This window comes from Hipposideros armiger, unplaced genomic scaffold, assembly GCF_001890085.2.
Source record: "Hipposideros armiger isolate ML-2016 unplaced genomic scaffold, ASM189008v1 scaffold_380, whole genome shotgun sequence".
NCBI classification, from domain to species: domain Eukaryota; kingdom Metazoa; phylum Chordata; class Mammalia; order Chiroptera; family Hipposideridae; genus Hipposideros; species Hipposideros armiger.
In genome coordinates this window covers 547,189-566,594 of record NW_017731730.1, presented here as the reverse complement: position 1 = coordinate 566,594, position 19,406 = coordinate 547,189, and the positions used below count along the sequence as shown (strand labels likewise).

Here is a 19,406-nt window from a genome sequence, read left to right as displayed (position 1 = left end):
GGGGATATAGTCAATAATATGGTAATAATTACGTATAGTGCCAGGTAGGTACTAGGCTAGTCAGAGGAATCACTTCTTAAATTATATAAATGTCTTACCTCTATTCTGTATACCTGAAATTAATATAAAATAATATTGAATGTCAACTGTAGTTGAAAAATTAAAAAGGGGGGATGAAGGTAAAGGGGAATAAGAGGTCCAAATTTCTAGATATAAGATAAATAAGTCATAGAGATATAACGTACAGCATGGGGAATATAGTCAGTAACATTGTGACAGCATAGCACGGTGTCAGATAGTTGCTGGACTTAATCATGGTGATCACTTCTTTCGGTATATAAATGTTGAATAACTATGGTGTACCCCTGAAACTAATAATGTATATTAGCTGTATTTTTAATAAAAATCTTTTAAAAAGTAAGGCAAACAGCAATTTCAAATCAGGGGTTTATAGAGAAAAGACAGTGAATTATGGGAGGGTGAAATGAGAATCCAAACACAGACTTCATATGGCATCAGAAATGGAGCAGTTATCTCAAATCCAAGAGTTAAAGAATGATACAGCATAGGAAATAGAGTCAATGGAATTGTAACAGCTATATACGATGTTAGAGGGGTAGTAAATTGGGGGAGGGAGTTATCACTTTGTGAGGGGTGTAAATGTCTAACTATTACGTTGTTTTGTACATCTAAAACTAATAAAATTAAAAAAAAATGATAGGGATTTAGTCAGGCTAAGCAAGGTGAGGAAATAATTTCAAACAAAGAAAATGGAACACAGAAAGCCCTTACGATGAAAAAGAATGGGTCAGATTCAAGGAGGAACCAATAAAAACAGTGTAGTTGGCGACCAGAGTATTGGAGAGGTAAGCACACAGTCTGAGTTATCTTGAGTGCTGTGGGAAACTTTAGAAGGATTTTAAATAAGGATGTACTATAACCATATTTGAATTTTAGAAAGATCATTTGGTTATAATTGAAGAATTGGTTGGAAAGGACTAAGGGAAGCAAAAGGACAGATAGGAGGTCATTGGGATGACAGTGGCTGGACTACTGGTATAATAGAGAGGTTAAAGATACATGGAGAGGAGATACCAAGGAGATGGAATTAGTGACACTGGATGTCTGATTGGATGTGGCAATGAAATAGAAAGGACATAATGATAATACCCAAGTTGTGGTCAGGCACAGAAATAGGGGCCATTCACAGAGGGGGAGAGAGGCTTAGAGGAGAGGCAAGGACTGGAAAGGGATGGGGAGATGATCATTAGTTCAGTTTCGGACATGTTGAGTTTGATGTGCCCATTAGACATTCGAGTGATGACAGATGGAGGGTCTGAGCCCCAAAGACAAGATAAGTCCTGGAGATAAAGACTCAGGAGTCATCTGCATATTGATGAGAATTAATGCCATGGGAATGGGTGAGATGCTCTCAGGAGATTGTGTCAGACAGACCTGAAATTGAGTACCTGTCCTGCCACTTATTAATAATGTGATTTTGGTAAAGTTAACTTTGCCACTCTGGTTTCTCATTTATATATTAGAGGTAATGCCTTATAGATTGACACAATGGTGGTGAATGTGATAATTCATGAAAATTGCTTAATCCAGCATCTGGAACATAGTGGAATCTCTATAAATGCTAGTTATGATCAGTGCTATTGATGCTTTTATGATTATTTTCATTATTCAAAAAATTTAAAAGCATTGACAGTCACATCTGGGAGAAAGTGTGGAAGAGGAGGTTGAGAAGGAGCAGACAGAAAGTTGGGAAAACCAAGAGTGTGTCATAGCAGTTGAGGAGAGACCATGTTTCTAGAAGAAAGTGGTCAAAACAACAAATAGGGATCATCAAGATAAGAACTGAGAAAACCCGCTTTCTCCCCAAATTTAACCACAAGAAGGTCTCTGTGTCCTTGCAAGGGGGCATTCAAGTTAACGAAGATTTGAGAATCTCTAAACGCTGATAGGAGGGAGCCAAGAGACAAGTAGGGAGAGAGAAATGAGGTAGTGAGGGGATAAGGTCCAAAGCAGAAGGAAAAGAATGGCCTTAGCCAGGAAGAGGGGTGATATCCTCCCGGTTGTGATGGGGGGAGGGAGGAAAGGAGGGTGTAGAAGCAGGTAAGTAGGAGGTTTGAGGGCATAAAGTTGAGGGGGTTCTGTTTTCTTTGTGAAGTGCAGAACGTGGTCATTGTCTTAGTAGAAGGAGAAATTGGGAATAACCAAAACAGATGAACAGTATTTGAAATATCAGACTAGAAAAAATGCTGCCTAGGAAAACCATGTGATTCCCAAGCCCCATGATGTTCCCCCATCACCTCTCAGCAGTCCATATTCAGAGAAACCTACATTAGACTCATCTAGATTGAGCCAGGCTTGGTATTTAACATAAGGACCCAAGGGAATGGTCAAAATGGTGACCATAAGGTCTGATCTGGATATGGAGAGACGCATTTGGCCACGGCAAAGGAAAAGTAGCCTAGGGGGTCCAAATGTAGTTCAGGAGGGGGAGAAACACTGAAAATGTCAATAAATGAAAGATTGTGGTCAGAAAGTAGAATGAGACTAAAGATAAAGTAGATCATGAACCAAAGTCTTTGATGAACATGGGAGAGTGCTTGTTGCTCAGTGGCCATGGAAACGAGGAGAGAGGACAGTATGGCTAAATCTGGTGGTGGCCATGGTGGTGGTGTGTTACAAAATGATGAAGGAGCAATGAGTTAGAAGCTCATGGAGAACATAGACATGGCCCTGCAGTACCCGGAGTAGGATGGATTAAAACAGCATCCCCTGAGAGTGATGCAGGGGCAGTGGGGTCCTGCGGGGAGCTCAGTGTGAGTTAAGGAAAGAACTGGAGAGGTGGGTGGAAGAGCTGTTCTAGTAAGTAAGGTGGGAGGGATAGGAGAAAGAGGGCTGGTGGGTAGGCTGTTACCTCTCTGTGTTTATGTCCACTCTCATAAGAGTATAAATTCTTCCTAAAGAAGAATGAGAAGATGGAATTCCCTTTTGGGTTCCCGGAAACTACCAACTTGCGTCGATTCACTCCAGAGTCCCTGGTGGAGATTGAAAAGAGAATTGCTGCTAAGACGGCAGCAAAGAAAGCCAAAGGTAAGCACAGTAAGCAGAAGGACCAAGAGGAGAAGCCTCGGCCTCAGCTAGACTTGAAAGCCTGCAACCAGTTGCCCAAGTTCTATGGTGAGCTCCCAGCAGAGCTGATCGGAGAACCCCTGGAGGACCTGGACCCCTTCTACAGCACATACCGGGTAAGGGCTACTGGTTAGAAGGGAGAGGAAGCCTCTGCCCACTCCCCCCCCCATCCCAGGGAGTCCTCCTGGGCCCTGGGTGATGTGGTTGTCAGCTAGACTCAGTTAGTGAAAAATATATCTAACTTATTTGACACTCTCTTTGAATCTTTACGGTAGAGGTTAATTAAATCCAAATCCTCAAAAGCAGTGATAACTCTTGTGGAGTTTTCAGAGTAAGTTGGCTGTTCCCTTGAATGAGCTCTGGTCTGGGGTCTCCTGAGGTATTGGTTCTCTTTGCAAGTGGGCAGCAGAGATCTTGAGGCTAGGGGGTGGGGAGGGTAGAGTAAGGAAACAGAACAGAAAGCAGGATGATTTAAACCAGTGGTCCTCAAAGTATGAGCCCAGACACCTAGGGTTCCTAAAATACTTTTAGTGAGTTCAGCAGATTAAAACTATTTCACAATAATACTTAAATGTCATTTGTCTTTTTCACTCACACCCTTTTGTGAACATACAATAGTGAACATAGAGGTATCGATGGGGGTGACATCATCAGTCTAACAGCTGCTTGAATGTATGCTTATATATTCCTGTGTTTTAAAATTTCCTACATTTTAAATTCCTCGTGTTACACACACACACACACACACACACACGATATAAGCAAAAAAGCTCTTTGGAGTCCTCAATAATTTTTGATAGCATAAAAGTGTCCTGAAATCAAAACCTTTAAGAACCACTAGTTTAAAGAAGAGCTATTCCATGACAATTATATTGTTTGTATTAGATCTTAGATGTTCTACACAGCCAAAAAAAATGGTGCATGTGTGTTTGGGAGTTGGGAGAGGCAGGGATCAGCCATCTCAAATATAGTTTGTAGAGAAAATAAAGGCACTGGAATGTCTTTCTCCTTCCTCTCATCTGCCAAGAGCCCTCACACTCCTAGATACTCAGAGGAAGGAACCAGAGGAGGGTTTGAAAGGTGAGGCTGAGGAGGTGGAGAACAGAAGGAACATCACAGAACCAGGGACGATCCACTAATTAGAAGAGAACATTAAATGCAACCAGAGCACCATCCCCCTTCCCTAGGCATGATGCACCTTAACAGGCCCATGGTCAGCTGCCCATCCACCGGGCACTTGCAGTGGGCTCATCTCAACATACAGTCAGCCACAGAGCCTGGGGTCTTGCTGGAAGGGTGAGGATATGGCTGTTAGTCCCTGATCCTCCTTGACTCTTTGCTTCTCCATTTGGCTCTCATTGACTCAATATTCCCAGGGCCCTCTTGCTCCTAACCTGAAATGATGCATCCATGCTCAAAAATATGGTTGTGTGAGGGTGTGTGTTTCTCACTGGAGGTCCACCTTCTGTTTTGTTTTGTTTTGTTTCAGACATTTATGGTGCTGAACAAAAAGAGGACCATTTCCCGGTTCAGTGCCACTCGGGCCCTGTGGTTATTCAGTCCTTTCAACTGGATCAGGAGAACAGTCATCAAAGTGTCTGTCCACTCATATCCTTTGCACAGTTGATTTTTCCACATGTTAGCATCAGGCCTTGCCTACTGTGTCCAGTACCTTCTTCAGAGGTTAGCAAGAGAGCCTTCCTCTAATTGAAGCCTTTTCTCAATCATTACATTGAAAAAAGTGTCTGTGGTTTTAATGTGTCCAACACTTGAAAGCAGTCCCAAGGCAAAGCTCTTCATGCAATGCAGGGGTGGGTTTGGGTTCACCTGGACTAGACTGGACATACCTGTGGATGCACAATTTGAAAAATATCCTTTTTATGAGGGGAGTTTTACACCCAGGCACATTCTTACCATATGGGGCCTGTTCTTTCCACAATATAACAACCAGTAAAAAGGCCCCAAGTCCTCTTTGGGCAGAAGAGAGAAGCATGGGTTGTTACTCTGTGTCCTAGCCATGCTGGGGAGTAGCTGCTTATTGGGCAAAAGAGAGGCACCTCTCAGAGGGCAAAGAGAACAGACCACAATGGGCAGAGTGTAGATTGTCTCAGTGGGACCGCATTGGTCACGGGGTACTGCCAACATTACAAGTTACCCCCAAGCTACCAGCAGGTTAAGAATGTCAACAGTCTGAAGTTCATGCCATTGGGGAATGTAATGATTAGAGACACATTGGTCAAATGTCTGTATTATAGCTATTGCTTAATTGTTTTAAGCAGCTTCAGAAGCTGGCTTCAGTTTTGCATTTGTTTTTGTTGTTTGGGGGGAGATTGTTTTGTTTTTCCCCAAGGCAAGCCGAACTAGTACAGAAAAAGAGACTTTGGCTTGGTTTCCAAGGATCTTCCCTGGTGACTGTCCAAGTTGGAAGTTCCTAATGACAAATTCAGTTCTGGCTTTCAGGGGGTTGATTTGCAAGAACAGCCTTGCCTCAGCTGCCTGCCAGGTGGTAGCCAGCCTCTTCTTAGGAGGCTCCAGTAAAAGGAGCTGTCTCTTCCCACCCTAGGGCAACTTGCCAGGTTGCTGGACAGCTCCCAGAGAGCTGGTTAGCCCTGGCAGTAATCTCAACAGTAAACGGTGCTGCTTCAGGAAGTTGAATTGCATTTCCATACTTTGTCTTTATGGCTAACCAGGGGAAGTATGCCTGCTTAATTGAATCTTGGATTTCTCGATTTGATAGACGGATATCTAATGATAATAGTAGACTCCCATTCGCTAAATATCGCCTAAGTGCCAACACTCTCATAGGTACAGAGACCCTTGAAGAAGGGATTAACAACCCCATTTTACAAATAATGAAACTGACACTTAGAAGCAGTAAGTAAATTGTCCAAGTTCACCCCACTAGTTAAGAGGTCCGGTCTGCATCCTGCTTAGAGCAGTATCAGCAATAATGAAGTAGGCAGTCAATGGAAATGAATTAGAGTAATTTGTTGTTTCAGTATATCATCTCTACTTGGGTTTTTAAAAATACATATACAATTACATAAAATTACAGCTAACAAAAAGCAGCAAATAGGCAAACGCCTCTCCATGCGTCCTCGTTGAATTATAGCTAGATAAGTGAGAAGCAGCTATTTAGAAATAAAATTCATTTAGAGAACGAAGTGACCAGTGAACATTCTTTTTATCTTGAGATTTTATGAGTAAATAGTAATTGCTTAGTAGAGTCACACCTGGACAGAAAAGCTGTTGAGCGTCTCCTAATCACAGATTTATCAAGTCTGCATTTATATGTTTAAATCTCAAGAAGTGGGTAACTCTAGCCCCAAAAGTTACTCTTCAAGGTATGGAATTCTCAGTGTCCTATTTCATCAAAATTATAATTCTAATTAAATTTGCTATGAATGTTGTCATGAGTAATATTTTACATAATATATTACTTTTAAAGGTTTGTGTAACTGAAGATGTAATTTTAAGTTAATCCTTGGACTAACATTTCCTCCCCATGTGAACACATTTCTTAATTTAATTGCAAGTCAACAGGAAAAGGTGATTTAATTAGCAGAATTTCCCTTTTCAAAATAGATGTGTTCCTAGGTAACTGTAAAACAGGGCACATTAACGGCATTTACAGAAAACTAAAATAGATTTAAATACTTCTCCTCAAGTTGAAATTATGAAAGATGAGTGGTTCATTCTCTCTGTAGGTCAAGCTCATCTTCAGGCTTTATTTTTCTTCAAGAAGTAATTGTTCAGAATGCAGTGAGTCTTGAGAAAAATGTCCAATGGGAGAAATTTATCGTTGGATTTTCCTCACCAACGTTTGTTTCCATCTCTTTACTCACTTCCATTTGCCTTTCTTTTCCATGTCCTCTTCCCCTTTTGGTAATCCACTTGTCCAGCCTCCCCTCTACGATTCTCCTCTTTGGCTACTCAGAGTTCTCCACCATAGCCTAATCCTATTTGGAATTTTCCCCTTGAGCCAGCATGTCACTTGGCTGGCTTGCTTCCACCATTCCTGACAGAAGTCTGTTTCCTCATTGTGACTGACCTCAGTGAAGATAGAAAAACAATCTGACAAATTAGTTAATTCCCATGAAAGCTTGGGTCCCTCCCCTTACCTCTAACTTCTTAGTAGTCTCTTTGTCTTTTAGGAAAAAAGAGACATTTGCTGGATGAAATTTCAGGCCATATTGTATAGTGCAATGAAGGCTTCAGGGCAGAAGGACATTTTGGAAGAGGGATTCTCTTTCCTTTCATCTTGCTCAGGCTTCTGTTATTAAATGACCTGAGTTCACATCTCAGCATCATGGTTGGCTAGCTCTGTGACCACAGGAAAATGATTTAAGCTTTTTCAGCCTGTAGTCTTAGCTCCAAAATGTAGATAATAATATCCACCTGTTGGTTACTTGTATTAGAAATCACGTGGATGAAGTACTCAGGCCAGGGTAGGCACTCAAGAAATGTTGGTGTTTATGGAGTGACAAGACCATAAAGCTGATCCTAGCTAAGACTTAGGAACATCATCGTTCAGCGTCGAGGTGATGATAGATGTCATCCGGGAAACATGGCGTCTCAGCCTTTCCTTAACACAGCCTTTCAGGTGGTTCAGTTCATTTATCACCATCACTATTTTGGTCAATTGCGTGTGCATGACCCAAAACGAACTTCCAGAGAGAATAGAGTGAGTAGATATGCTGGCTTCTTGTGCCTTCCCTTTTTGTCCCCCTCTCCTCTTCCTTCACCTGGTGCTTTTTTTTTTCTTTTATTTATCCTGCCGGGTCTCATTTCGGTGATATGGATTCCTAACGTCTATCTGACTTTGTAATGGTCATAGACCTTCTTCTCTGTGGAATTCACTTCACAAACACACGTATGATTTTCAGCTTTGAAGAGTTATAGATTAATGGTACTCCTCCCTGGCTGTGCACTGGAACCCCCTGGGGAGATGTTAAAAATACCGATGCCTGGGTCTCAGTCCCCAAGGGTCTCATTTTGTTGGTCTGGGCAGATGAGTTCCCTACCACATGAACCCACATTCACCTACTAGCTGCACACATGAATGAAGTTCAGGAAAGGCCTGCTTGGAAAGAGAGGCAGGAACAAAATTGAGACAGAACTAAGAACAAGTAGTTCTAGAACATATTCAGAAAACAACACATGAATGAAGCTGGTTAAGTTATCATGGCTCATGTACTTCAAAGTAACCTTAATATTCTGAGGTTATTCTATCTCCCTGGGTTGGCAGATGGAAGCTCTGTATTTCAGGATATGGGTCCTTTCCCAAAACATTCTGCACCAACACATCTGGTAGAGGTGCCCCCACCCCACCCAGTTCACACTGAATATCCCTTTGGTATAATAACAGGAGCTCTGTAGAGCTTTCTCTTCTTCTAACTCTTAATTTTTTTTTGCTGACTATAATATTAACACATGCATAATAGAAAATATCTTCTATTTCTATTAATAAATTAAAGACAAAAATCACGTGGTCATCTTAATTGATGCTGAAAAATCATTCCGTAAAGTTTGATACCTGTTCTACTTAAAATCTTATACAAAAGCAGGAATGAATGGGAATTGCTGTACTCTGATAAAGGGTAACGACTTTAAAGAAAGTAGCAAACATCATACTTAATAGTGAAACATGGCAAGCTTTTTCTTTGAGGTTAGAAGAAAAAACTAAGAAGCCAATACATCAGTTCTATTAAACTTTGTAAAGGAAATCTTAGCCAGTGTAGTAAGGCAAGGAAAAGAAACAAAAATTGTAAGAATAAGAAAAGAAGTACCAAAGATGCCATGATTTACACATAATAGAATTCTGTTCATGAAATAGCCAATATAATCTAGAGATTAGACTATTAGAATTAATCATAGTATAGCAAGATAGCTGGGTATACATAAATTAATTGTGTGTATGTATATACACACCAGCAACAAAATAAAATAAAATATTTTTTAAATACCATTTATACTAGCATTTTAAAATATAAAGTATCTAGAAATATGATTATCAAAGTATGAGTCAGAGCTCTATAAAGAAAATTATCTAAAATGTTGAGTAGCATTACAGAAAATCCTATAAATGGAGAGGAAAATTATATTCCTGGATTCAAAGTCACAATATTGTAAGACTCCCCAAAATGACTAATAAATTTAATTTGATCCAAATCAAAATCCCAACAGGTTTTTTTGTGCTACTTGCCAAACTGACTCTAAGATTTATATGAAAATGCAAAGAGTAAATTATAACCAAGATGCTCTTGAGGAAGAAAAGCAAAGTGGGAGAAGAAAACTTACTCTACTGGATATCAAGATTTACTATAAAGCTCTAATAATTGAAATAATGTGCCATTGGTATAAGGCTAGTCAGACCAATAGAACAGAACAGTTAGCTCATTAACAGACCAATGCACATATGGACATTGAATTTGTGACAAAGATGGCACTGCAAAACAGTGTGTAAAGGGCAGACTTCAATAACTGATGCTGAAGAATTAGAAATCCCAATAAAAAAAATTACATTGAACATCCAACTTTACACCACACATAAGAGTCAATTGTGGGTGGATTAAGTTCTAAATTTCTTTGTGAGAGACAAAGACATAAAGCTTTTAGAGGGAAAAAGATTTAAAAAAAAACCAAAAACAAAGAAGAATATCTTCACTACCTCAAGTTAGAGAAAGATTTATTACATAGGACACAAGAGACACTAACCATTGAGGGAAAATATGATACATTTTAGTATACTAAAATTAAGAATTCCTGTTCATCAGAAATAACTTTGTGAGAGTGAAAAAGCAAGTTTACTGAGTAGAAGATATTGACAACACATATACCTAAAAAGTGTTTTTATCCAGGATAATGAACTTGTACAACTCGATTAGAAGTATGTCAGAGCAATCAATTTGAAAATGAGCAAAAAAATTAGATAGATATTTCACAACAGTAGAAATCCAAATAATCAATAAACATGTGACATGGGATGTGGAGTATAGTGTGGGAATGGAGTCAATGGAATTGTAATAGATATGTATGATTTCAGGGGTGGGGGAGCAGTGGATGGGGGGTGGGGGCTGTCACTTTGTGAGGGGTAAAAAGGATAACTATTGCATTGTTTTGTACACCTGAAACTAATAATAATAAAAAAACTAAAAAAAAAATAAAAAATAAACATGTGAAAATAGTCTTAACCTTTTATTTAATCAAGGGAGTATAGATTAAAATTACACTGAGAGATTATTATACACTCAACAAATAAGGAAAAAATTTTAATTGTAACAATACCAAATATTGAGAAAGCTATGGAGCAATAGACACTCATGTACTGCTGGTGGGAATGTAAATTTGTACCACCTTTTTGGAAAGCAGTGGATATTATCAAGTAAAGGTGAAGATATACACACACTGTGATCCTCAAATTAGGAACATACTACTAGGAACATACACACTCAACAGAAATGTGTTCTTATGGGCACCAGGATACAGCTACAAGAAAGCTTATGAACATTGCCCATAAAAGGCAAAAATTGGAAATAACCCAAATGTTCATAAATTTTTGAATACATTAAATATCTCCATTATATTCTTAAAAGGGGTAATGTACAGCAATGAAAATGAATAAACTATAGCTCCACACAAGGATGAATCTCAGGAATATAACATTGGACAAAAAAAGCCAGACACAAAAGATTACATAAGTATGATTCCATTTACACAAAATTAAAAAAAAACAAAACACTTACCTATTTTGCTTAGGGATGCACACTTAGGAGGTAAAATACAAATGAAAAAAGCATAAAAAATACCCCAAATTAGGATAGGAGTGACCTCTAGGGCAGAGGAGGGAGGACATAATTGGGAAGGGGCTAATGGGATGCTCATAATGTTCCATTTTGTGACATGAGTAGTTTGCCACACAGCTGCTATGGACTGAATCGTGTCCCCCTAAAATTCATATATTGAAGTCCTTAACCCTCCATGTGACTGTATTGTAGAAGAGACCTTTAAGGAAGTGATTACGGTTAAATGAAGTCACAGGTGCAGAGCCAGGACCCAACAGAACTGGTACCCTTATAAGAATGGACACCAGAGTTGTCTTTCTAACACGTGAGAACAGAGCAAGAAATCTGTCCTTAACACGCCCAGAAATGGGCCCACACCAGAACGTGACCGTGTCGGCACCCTGGTCTTTGACCTCCAGCCTCTAGAACTGTGAGAAAATCACTTTTTGTTCTGTAACGGCTTCATCAATGGTATTTTGTTACGGCATCCCAAGCTGACTAATACACAAGTGTTCATTTTACAACTTATTTATGTTTCATGTGCATGTTACATGTCATAAAAAGCTTTAAAATGAAATAATTTTTAAAATACATGACCGTTGTATAAAATGCAGAATACTGAAAAATGTAAATCAGAAGACAGTAACTAGGTCAAGAGGTAGAGAAATCAGTGTTAGTATTTTGGCTTATTGTCCTCTCTCTCCCTCTCACTCATAGACATAAATATAGCTAGATATAGATGCTATAGATATAGACATAAAATGGCTGAGCTCATATGCATGTAAAATTTCTATTTTTCTTTTGAACTTTTAATGCAAAGCATTTTCTCTCAAAAGTAAGAGTTATCTGCAGAGTCTAGTTAAATATGAAAGATAGTAGGTATATGTTTTACCCCAGCCCTCTTAAATGCTAATAAAATGACAGCATGGGGATGAGAACAGTATAAATATATAAGAACAAAGAGAAGGAGAAAGAAAGCACAGAGGACAGAAGATGTCAAAACAATCTTCTTTGGAAGACCAAAAGTGGGTGGAGGACTGGAAAAGGATTTGGCAGATCAGGGCTTGTTAAACTACAGTTTCTGCAAAGATAAAAATGACTGTCAAGGCATTTTACCCCCTAAAGCCCAGAGGCCCTAAAAATCTTTACATGGTACAAATAGAAAAAATTGGAAGTAGAAAGAGGGAAGACCGTGGGAGCAGAATACGTTCACTTAGTGCTGCTTCTACAATGGCAAGAAGTTAGAGTGTTCTTTAAAGTTGATAAATCAAGGGATGGAAAATAATTATATTTAACAGTACAAAAGTAAGCACGGAAAAAATATTATTAAATGTGATCAGATGATGAATAAAACAGAGAGGAAAGGAAAGAGAATTGTCAAATGGAAATAAGAGATATTGTTTAAAGAGATAGCATACCGAGAGCAGTGCATTACATAGTTTTAATCATAATTATAAATTTATAGTTATAAAGGCAACCACCAGAACTAAAAAACTGTACTAAATTCAGAATCATACACAGAAAATAAAGCAAATAAAGCATACCAGACAATGAAATATTTTTAAAAACTATTAAATATATAACATACAGTAATATTAGCAAACTAAGATCAAACAAATCTGTCATGTCAATAGATATAAAGGGATTTCACTCATCTGTTTAAAAAAATGCATATATATTCATATATAACAAAGCAATACCCAACTTCATGTTGAATAAAAAATATACTGCTCAAGGTGATATAGAAAGGTCAAAATTAAAGAATGGGCAAAGATATAATAAGCAAAGGCAAACAGAAAGGGAGAGCATGATCTTAATATTAGAGAAGGTGGAATTTAGGCCAAAAATCATTAAACCAGACAAAAATGACACTTTGTAATACTAAATAATCCATACCAGTAATATATGTTATCTTTGCAACAAATAATGTGGCCAAAATGCCCATCCATTGAAAATTATAAGCATATAAGGGTAAAAAGACAAAACATTGTAGGGATAGGAAAGTTTAATTTCTTCCAGCTTAAATCTGTATGTCATGAGACAGATGGACAATGGACATGGATAATTTCACAAAAGCAGATAAAAAGAAAAAGCATGGCAACGAAAAATGATACTTACATTTTATTGGGTCAATGACCTTTTTGTCCTAGTACCTAGTTATTAGCTGTTAACATTTTTATCAAATAATAATATATAGCTACCAAAGCGTCCATATTTATTTTCTAATAAAGTTTATCAACCTCATGAAAATTAGAGAAACCTATTGATTTTCTCTAGTACAAATGAAAAATAAGGCTTTCCAGTACCAAACTGTCAAAAATTGATGTTAAAGGTTGAAAAGACATGAAAACTATAGTCATTGTGTGCCCTTGTAGAAAAAAAAAGTATAATTATACTCTTGCTGGTAAGATATGAATCTCATCTTCAAAATCAATAACAAATATTGTAGTTGGAAAGAACGCAACAAACAATTGGTAGAATTCTTTTATTACAACTATTGGATTTCTTATAATGTAACTGGCATTTAAAATCAATGACTATTATGTATGTAAACAAACAGATGTTTTACTTTATAGTTTAATGAAACTATAATAAATCATCAGTATATAGTCACCATATATGTGAAAAAGAAGTGCTTAATAATTTCTGTTGTATTTATCATAAAGCTAATTTTAAGATATTTCTGGTTTCATTAAAGATTCATTTCTAGGGGTGACCAGTTAGCTCGGTTGGTTAGAGCATGGTGCTGATAACACCAAGGTTGCCAGTTCGATCCCTGCATAGGCCACTGTGAGCTGCGCCCTCCTTAAAAGAGTCAACTATGCCATTGTAGCATGAAAGCAATGTGTAACCAATGACCTTAGCTTTTCCCCAATAAATTTTTTTAAAATCTATTTAAAAAAAAAAGATTAGTTTCTATATTATGAAATCGCCTTTAAAAGGTATGTTGTCCATGAATGTTCATAGCATTATTTACAATAGCCAAAAGTGGAAACAACATAAATGTTCATCAACAGAGGAACGAATGAACAAAATGTGGTGTCTACATACACAATGGAACATTATTCAACATTCAAAATGAATGAGATTCTGATATATGCTACAACATGGATGAATCTCAAAAACATTATGCTAAATAAAATAAGCCAGGCACACCAAAAAAAAATTATATGAGCATGATTCCACTTCAATGAGGTAGCTACAATAGGCAAATTTATGGGGACAGAAAGTAGACTAGAGGCAGCCAGAAAGTAGGGGTGGGGAGAATGGGGGGTTGTTTAATGAGTAGAGAGTTTCAATTGGAGATGATGAAAAAGTTCTAGATATGGGTAGTGGTGATGGTTGCACTATATTGTGAATGTACTCAATGCCATAGTGCGTATCTTAAAAATGATAAAAGCAGTAAATTTTATGTTTTGTATATTTTACTACAATTGAAAAAAATTTTTTAAATGTATTGAATTAGTATTGAAGGAGCTCGCGCAACATTCGGCCAGGAAAGGTATCACTATACCAACGAAAGGTGTTACTTCCAAATGCAGTACAAGCCTGTTCATGGGAAACAGTTGGGGGAAGGTCTATGACCCTGATTTGCTGTTGAGAGACATGGTGGAAACTGTAACTACAAACTGATTTTAGCCACTTAGTGTATGCCTTCTCAGCCTACAGGGTGGAAATGAAAAGTGAGTATAAGATGCGATTCTCCCACCCCGAATTGCTCTGGCTGGCAAACAAACCAAAAAAGTTTACTCTGTTTTAAAATAAGGAATGCAACCTTTTTCTAAATTCCCATTTCTGTGAGCACATATACTGTGTCTCAGTAATACATTTAGGATTTTGAATAGTATGGATCTTTGACTTCTGGGCCCAAAGATGAGGATTTTTTCAAAATGATTCAGACATCAGAATTTCTTAAAACTGAACAGTGGCACAAATGGCTCAAAGGCACAGAGTTTGACTTTTTCCCAATACCTAATGATTTTTTTCTATTTGTCAGAAAAAAAACACTTAAGATATTTCTTTCGCATATTACAAATCACATCCAAATGCTGCAACTGAACAGGAAGAAATAGCTTACAAGCCAAATGCCACCAGAGAGAAAAGATATGACTCCATCAGCTGCTATCTCCCAAGTTGAGACCACTAACCTTCCAGGGGTGCTAAGCTGGGACACTCTCTTCCAGTGAAACACTAAAAGTAGTCTTTAGAGAGAACTCTCTCCATAATTTCTGGGTCTGCATTCCATCTGAAACGCCAGAACTATCCATCAAAGTCCCCCAACAACCTATAATTCTGAATTAAGATCTTCTAATTTAGAAAACACAAAGAGTGTGTGTGGGAGGGGCAGGAGTGGGGGGGACCCACAAGATGTGGAAGCTGACAGCTCAAGCAGCTATCCAGCCAGATAGAAATTTCTTCATGAATTTTTTTCAAACACTATTTCTCCTCTCACAGATACGAAAAACCATCACGGCTACTCCCTTTTGAATTTGATTTTTACTTTTATTTAAGATATACAGGTTCATGGCTTAAAAGGTCACATAGTCCTATAAAGATTCTAACAAAAACAGCAATTTCACGTTTCTCACCTCCTCACCCCTCCCTAATCCTATATTTCCAGAAGGAAATACTCTCAACTTTTTTTACTTCTTCCTTCTGATACCTCCCTATGTTTAATAATATACTCATACTACTGTTTTTAAAATTTTTCCATTGTAGATATTATCTATTGGCTTTCTGTAAAGGGAGAAAATAATTAGATCCACATACACACACTCATTTCCTCTCATGCTCAACTTCCCATTAGTTATATCCTAATTGTGGTTAGATAATCAGACAATAGGCACATTGTCTGAGTGCATATATGGATATATACTAGTATTGCTACGAAAATACTGTTCACAGCTGTGACCTGCAGTAAACTTTGATTACATTTCCTTTTTGTGTAATGTTTTTGCATTCTCTGGGGTTAATAAGGATTCCACTTCTTCATTTGCTCAGTGTTCTATGTGTTTATCACTAATTTGTTCCCAAACTTTTCTTCAGAGGTTTAATTATTGCTTCAGTTTATTCAAACACATCAGGTTATCCACTGGTTTCAGATTTTAATGGGGTAATCGCTTGTGGAGTCCTCCATCTCCTGACTCAACCTGGCTTAGATATTCTCTAGGCCTGATGCACAGCTCTTTTCTAGAGATTTCTTTCTTTTCCATCCCCTTTTGGATTCCATTTGTCTCTCCCCCTGTATCCTATACCTTGCTCTTTATTGGTTACTTTCTTGTTTTGGTGGAGCACATCCTCTGATAACCTTCTTAGAAGGGTAGATGGGAAGTAAATTTTTGGAAACTTCACATAGCTGTAATTGTCTTTATTCTACCTTTATCTTAACAGTTTAGCTAGGGAAGAAATTCTATATTAGAAAAAATTTTCCTCAAAATTTTGAAGGCATTTTTTTCATTGTCTTATCACCTCCGTGGTTGCTATTGAGAAATATGATGATAGTTTGATTCTCAGTTCTTTGTATGTGATTTTCACTCCTTCAAAAAGAGCTAGGCTCTTCCTTTTCTGCACATTGCTCTGAAATTTTGTGATATTATGCTTTGAGATGAGCCTTTTTCACTCATTTTCTTGAATACTTGTGTGTTTTTATAACTGAGTACTTAAATCCTTCAGTTTGGAGAAATTTTCTTGAATTATTTCTTTGGTAATTTCTCCTATTTCTTTCTAGATCTCCTATTAGTCAGATATTGTACCTATTGATCTGATTCTTTAATTTTCATACTTTTAATCACCTCTTATCCATTTTCCCCCCATTTTTTGTGAGATTTACTGAAGTTTATTTCCAGCCCTCTCATTGTTTTACCTTTGCTATCCTATTTTTCATTTTCAACAGTTCTGGTTGTTCTTTGAATATTCTTGTTTACAGCCTCCTGATTTGGTTTTATATATCTAGTAACTTCTCATCTCTTAACTCTAAAAATATTAATGACAGGGTTTTTTTTTTCCCTAACATATTTATTTGCTCCCTGCATTGTCTCTCTTTTCTTTCTTTCCTGTTTGGTTTCTTTAGCCTTTGGTGTTAGAAGCATCTTTCAAATGCCTTGTGCTCATCGGCTGGCTGTACATATTAAAAGTGCAGCATCTTGGGTATTGCCTGACTGTCAGACTTCTAGGAACATACTGGGGGAAAGAAGCGAGTGGGTGGGAGGGTTGTCTGCCTTCTAGTACGTAAGCTTCCCCTTTATACTCCTGTTTCAGTAGGCAACCCTCTCTTTCTCTTATTCGATTATTGAGAGAATGAATATCCAATCCATTTCCAGAGCAGAGGAGGCAGATCCGCACTAAATAGGTGGTGTGGAGTGGCAGCTAGAAAACCCAGCTGCTTCTTGTAAAGACTTTCAAACTGTTTCAGCCCCACTTTCCACTTTCGGAGGTATTTATCATCTCTAAGTCCTAAGCAGTTCTGCCACGTGGGTTGGCTTGCTTATGGGAATTCCCCACTTCCAGCTAAGGGTTCAGCTTTTTTGGGTCTGCTCTGTTACCTCTCATCCATCCTCACTCTCATTTCCAAAATGATGTTGTGTTTTCTACTTTCTTTGTCCGAGCAGGTTTATGCTCTAAAAAAAAAAAAAAATCCTTTTACTGTCATTTAAGAATTTCGGAAAAGATGGAGGTAAATACATATGTTCAATCTGCCATATTTAATCAAAAGCTTTCTCATTTTTAATACCAGTGTTTACATTTATAATTGTATAATTTTTTAAAAAATTTTTTATTGTTAGTTTCAGGTGTACAGAACAATGCAATAGTTACCCTTTTCACTCTCACAAAGTAACAACCCCCCTCCCCCATGTACTGCCCTCCCACCCCCGATGTCATGCTTATCTATTAAATTCCATTGAATCCATTCCCGCACTCTACTCCATGTCCCGTGACTATATGTATATATAATTATAGTTGACATGCAGTGTTATTCAACATCAGTTTCAGAAATACAGTGCGGTGGTCAGGCCTCTACACCGAAGGAAGTGGTCTCCCCAACAGGACATGCGTCCATCTGGCCCCTTAAGAAATATTCACAACATTATATAATTGTATAATTTAAAAAGTTTAATGTATCTAAAACTCTGTGTGATTTAGGTACGCATCTGGATCTCTTTGGTCAGTGGTTCTGAAAGGGTAGTTCCCCAGACTAGCAGCATTAGCATCAGCTGGGAACTTGTTAAACATATAAATAATTCAGCCCTACCCCAGACTTATTGAGTCAGAAATGCTAAAGGCAGAGCCCAGAAATCTATGTTGAACAAGCCCTCCAGGTGATGCTTCCTGCGGCGCAGGGAGCCTCTGGGAACCTCATGTAACAAGAGGATCCTTGTTCTGAACCTTGTGGTTCTTCACCTACCATCAGAGCAGCAGATGCTGCCAATCATCTCAGCCACTCACACCCTGTCTCACCCCACCCATCTGTGTGGCTCCTTTGAGTTCCTCAGTCTGCGTCTTGTCTGCATATCTGGCCTTCCTCCCCTTCCGCCTTCGTGATGATCTTTGCATGTTTTTCTTTGGAACAATCACAGCAGCTCTCCCTCTGAGCTCTCTCTTGGCACAGTTAATGCTCCTTTTCTACCTTCCCCTCTCAGGTACGTCTTCACTGTTATTTACACCTTTGAGGCCTTGATAAAGATACTGGCAAGAGGATTTTGCCTAAATGAGTTCACTTACCTGCGAGATCCTTGGAACTGGCTGGATTTTAGCGTCATTACCCTGGCGTGAGTATGTCTCCTCAGTGATTTGTTTGTGTGTCTGTGTGGGGCTGGTGAGTGTACCCAGGCTCACACTCTGGGGTGTTTCCTTCTCTCCATCCAGCTTTCTCATTTGAAACTGCATGGCCTGGGGTTTTGTTGCCACAGACTGTTGCTTTGGTTGTCCCTTTCCAGGGTTAGTCCCATGCCCTCAGGCAAAAGTCAGAGACCTCAAACCTGAGCTAATGACTAGCCTGTCAGAGTGGATCAGACAAGGCTCAGCTTTGGGCATACCTGACATGAAGGTCTTTCCCTGAGGAACCAGTGTCTGAGGAGGCTGGTTGGCCAAACTCACATGCTTGAGTATCCATCCACACAGGTAGCACATGGAGCCACCTAGACCCCAATGCATATTCTTAAAGGGGCCATTCTGAAAGATATGGTAACAATTAAATCAGTGTTAGTCTCAGTCTACAGGTGGAAGGGCTACTAGATTCTCTGTCTATTCTGGGTCCTTCCTAGGCTCATGTTACCCCAAATTGTCATTGTCTATGCTGCGTGCAGTCCCAGAACCCTCCCCCTGCAAAGATGCTGACTGACTTCTTCTGGTCCTGCAGATACATTGGCGAAGCGATAGATCTCCGAGGGATCTCAGGCCTGCGGACATTCAGAGTTCTTAGAGCTTTAAAAACCGTGTCTGTGATCCCAGGTGAGCTGCTTTAACCAGCACATTTAT

At 38.5% G+C, this 19,406-nt stretch overlaps 1 protein-coding gene across 3 annotated transcripts in view; it reads left to right on the top strand.

Annotated features, from left to right (window-relative positions):
• Positions 1-2,993: 2,993 nt before the first annotated feature.
• Positions 2,994-19,406, top strand: part of SCN10A (sodium voltage-gated channel alpha subunit 10) — a 75,524-nt gene continuing 59,111 nt past the window's right edge. For all 3 annotated transcript variants that reach the window (XM_019662733.1, XM_019662732.1, XM_019662731.1), the window contains exons 1-5: positions 2,994-3,263; positions 4,637-4,764; positions 7,751-7,831; positions 18,569-18,697; positions 19,288-19,379. In XM_019662733.1, the coding sequence (XP_019518278.1) occupies positions 2,994-3,263; positions 4,637-4,764; positions 7,751-7,831; positions 18,569-18,697; positions 19,288-19,379 (700 nt within the window). The remainder of the gene's footprint in view (positions 3,264-4,636; positions 4,765-7,750; positions 7,832-18,568; positions 18,698-19,287; positions 19,380-19,406) is intronic.